Below are 3,337 nucleotides of genomic sequence, written 5' to 3' on the forward strand. Positions count from 1 at the left end.
TACGAACAAAAGTAAGAGAAATTTAGGATAAGAATACGAACATGTTCTTGCATGAGGCCCAATATTTCTAATTGCCCCTCGGAGATGAATACAGTTTTTTTTAATCTGAATACACGATTTTACCCATTTTGTCACATTACTGGCATATCTGGCTCAAAGTGAAACAGGAAGTGACATCAAAGGGGAACTCTTAAAGAAAACTCTCTGATCTTTACTGAAACAGTTTTATTTTAAGTCCAACTCTTAATAGTTTAAAGTACAACCAGACTGCTCTCTCCAATCTATTTTGTTAGTTACTGTTTACATGCGTTCCCCTTTGACATCACTTCCTGTTAGTGCACGTCTCAACAACCGTTCATCTCAGCAGTGTGATTTTTACTTATTTTCTTACATGTTATCAGTATTCTTTCTAAAAATGCGCTCATATTTATTACAAAGAATTTCATGTCACAGGCACTTTAACATATAATAGCTTGACAGATCATCATAATACTTTAGCTTTTGTGGTTGTAATTTCACTTGYTAGCTTAAGAACTATTCGGACAGATTATAATTAAACTTTCAGACTGTGTGTAAATCTACAACTGAMRCAAAATGGAGAGGTGTCAAATGGAAAGGACGGATGACTTTCACTTGCAACCAAAACAAAGTCACGCCCATACTGTCAACATGCTCCAGGAGATGTCCAACAGGTACTATGAGTCAGACGAATTACATACATTTCGCTAAATGCTGATGTCCTTCCGCCTGGGACTAGAATTACAGTTCAAGATTTAAAAAAAAAGAAAAGAACTCAAATATATAGCTAAGTTAACTCGATATTTACAGCGCTAATCTCTACAGTCATTTCAAGTTAGCTAACTTGACATTATTTTAATGACACACTGATAAACAGTCATTTTAAACAATGACCTACACTTCTGTGCCACAACACTTAGTTTTGTGGGCAGGCATCCATCAAACATAAACAGATTTTAGCTTCGTTAGCTAGTGGTCCGAGCACCGGTCCACAGAAACAAACCGAGCAAACCTGGGCCTGCTGGGCTGACTGCGCATTCCTTTGAGGCGACTGCTCCTCGTTTATCTTCTGCTTCAGTTTTTTAAACATCTTGTCCCGCCGACGTGGCTAACAGCCGGGCAAAAGACGTCGAAGATCCGTCGGTGAAATATGTGTTTTTACAGTCCCAACATCCAGTCGCCCAGGGCCAAGACTTCCGTGCTCGCTGTTCCAGCAGGTGAGGAGGCGCTCTGCGCATGCGCGGCCAACGTGGAGGAAAACTGAAACGTCAGTGTTAAAGAGCCAGTTTGGGTTAAATTTGCCCACAGCGCCCTCTATAGGAAACAAGGAGAAACTCAGCATCTCTGTTGTATTGAACAGAAGATGGCACTGGTTWAGCAGGATTTTAATGTGATTTTACCTCGTGCCTATTGAAAGCAGAATTAACCAGAATTTGACTTGCATGATCGTGTCCTTTTTAAGATTGAAAGTAATTTTCCCTGCATGAAAATAAAGTACAACGAAACAAAATCTGTAATAATACCCGATCCGGCCCATCTTCTTTAGCTGTCCCATCCATCAAATCTTTTAGACAGACCTCCTTCAGTTACACGCTAAAGCATGGAATGATCGCCCAACGTATACAGTCAATACATTTTAAAAAGACTTTCTTTCATTTTGCTGTTTAGTACAAAAGCCCATTTCTGCTTTGTTTTGTTTTTATTAGACCATATTGATTTTTTTTATTGAGCACTTTTCCTTTTCCTTTTCTCTCAGTGTTTTTTTTAACATTCTGTTGTATTGGATCATAATGAAATAAGTGTTCTCACTTTCTTGTGTTGTCCTAGTACAAATGATGGATTTACTATGTGTGTATACATGCAGTAGTATTGATTAATCAATCAATCAATCAATCAATCAATCAATCAATCAATCAATCAATATGAAAGATGCATTTTTCCTGCTACACCATCGCCTATGCCATTTTTCAGCATGCAGAGCTGCTAAACTTCAACCATATTTGTACCATAAATACAGTAACTCTTCTGTTGCCTCCCTTTTGAATATTTTGTCTTCTCTTTACAATAATGGTTGTAGAACTAGAAGTATTTTCCCAAAGAAATACCACACTGAATTGACAAATTTGTTGTTTTTTTTCCTTATTTGAATTGTTTAATTCTTCCACATGTAACTAAGTTTAGTATATCAAACAAATGAATCAATGAAATCTGCAGAAAACCCATTTTTATTGGTTGATAACTATGTTTTAATGGGCTTTCATTTCCTGCTGCATATGAAGCATTTAGTTTATAAAAGTTTAATGACTGCACTGAGTTCAGATACTGTTTTAGGCTGGAAATTGTCTTTACAGCAGCAACTATATGCAACACATTAACACATATCAAAGGGGTTATATTTTATTTGTTTATTATTTTTTAAAGCTTGTGCACTTTGATTGGTCACATGAATCTCATATTGATACATTTCTAAAAATAGAATAATGTGTGCTTGCTCTCTATTTGCTCTCCATCTGAGTCATAGGGTCCTTGGGTAATATAATAAATACAGCAATAGGCAGTTACGTTGATGGAGAAGATCACATAGGTATGAGTCACTGTTTCAACATGTGGTATATTCCCTGCTTTGGGGTCTGGCCATGTGCAGATCTCTGAGTCAGAATTGTGTCTTCTTTTTTTTTTTTAAAGAAGCGAGTCTTGTCATTTTAAGCCAAAAAGCCATTAAAATGATTTACATTATGACTTGAACGCCTTGGATTCAGCAGGGTGACTCAGCAGTCAACCATCTGAGATCAGGGTTGATCTCTGATGACACAGTGAGCCCAAACGATGGGTGGTTAACGGCCAAGTGAAGCAGCTCCCAGTATTCTACTCAGCARCCGGAGGGATTCTGCTCAGGAGGATTTGACTGCAAATGAAGGGAATCAGCTGCCGAAACGCCACAAGCAGTGGTTTTTTTTTTCTTTACGGACCATCAAACAGTCACAGAGCTGTGTTGTTTGTRACGGGTCCTGAGTGGGTTTACTGCWGCCTGGAAAGCAGACYTAAATTTCATTTTAAGCACCTGGAACAGGAGTAAAACTCTATTATGGCACAAAATGGGCAAGAAGATTTTTTGCAAGTTTGGGCATGATTTTCTTCCAACATGACTGCAAAGGTCAGCTCAAAAACTATAATTCATTATTTTAGATTCATTGCTGACAAATAAGAAGAGAAATCCTCCTGATGTCATACCTGCATCAATATTCTGTATTGTTTAATTTACAAAGTCTCACAAAGAAAAGTGAAAAATTGCAACTATAAGTCAGTATATATATATATG

General features: G+C 37.4%; 1 protein-coding gene across 5 annotated transcripts in view; it reads right to left on the reverse strand.

Moving 5' to 3' along the window:
- golga4 (golgin A4) overlaps nt 1-1,235 on the reverse strand; it is a 28,149-nt gene extending 26,914 nt beyond the window's left edge. For all 5 annotated transcript variants that reach the window (XM_014005746.1, XM_014005658.1, XM_014005506.1 and 2 more), the window contains exon 1: nt 1,031-1,235. In XM_014005746.1, the coding sequence (XP_013861200.1) occupies nt 1,031-1,108 (78 nt within the window). In that variant the 5' untranslated portion in view covers nt 1,109-1,235. The remainder of the gene's footprint in view (nt 1-1,030) is intronic.
- Nucleotides 1,236-3,337: the final 2,102 nt, after the last annotated feature.

The sequence above is a fragment of the Austrofundulus limnaeus genome, unplaced genomic scaffold (genome assembly GCF_001266775.1).
Source record: "Austrofundulus limnaeus strain Quisiro unplaced genomic scaffold, Austrofundulus_limnaeus-1.0 Scaffold0, whole genome shotgun sequence".
Taxonomy (NCBI): domain Eukaryota; kingdom Metazoa; phylum Chordata; class Actinopteri; order Cyprinodontiformes; family Rivulidae; genus Austrofundulus; species Austrofundulus limnaeus.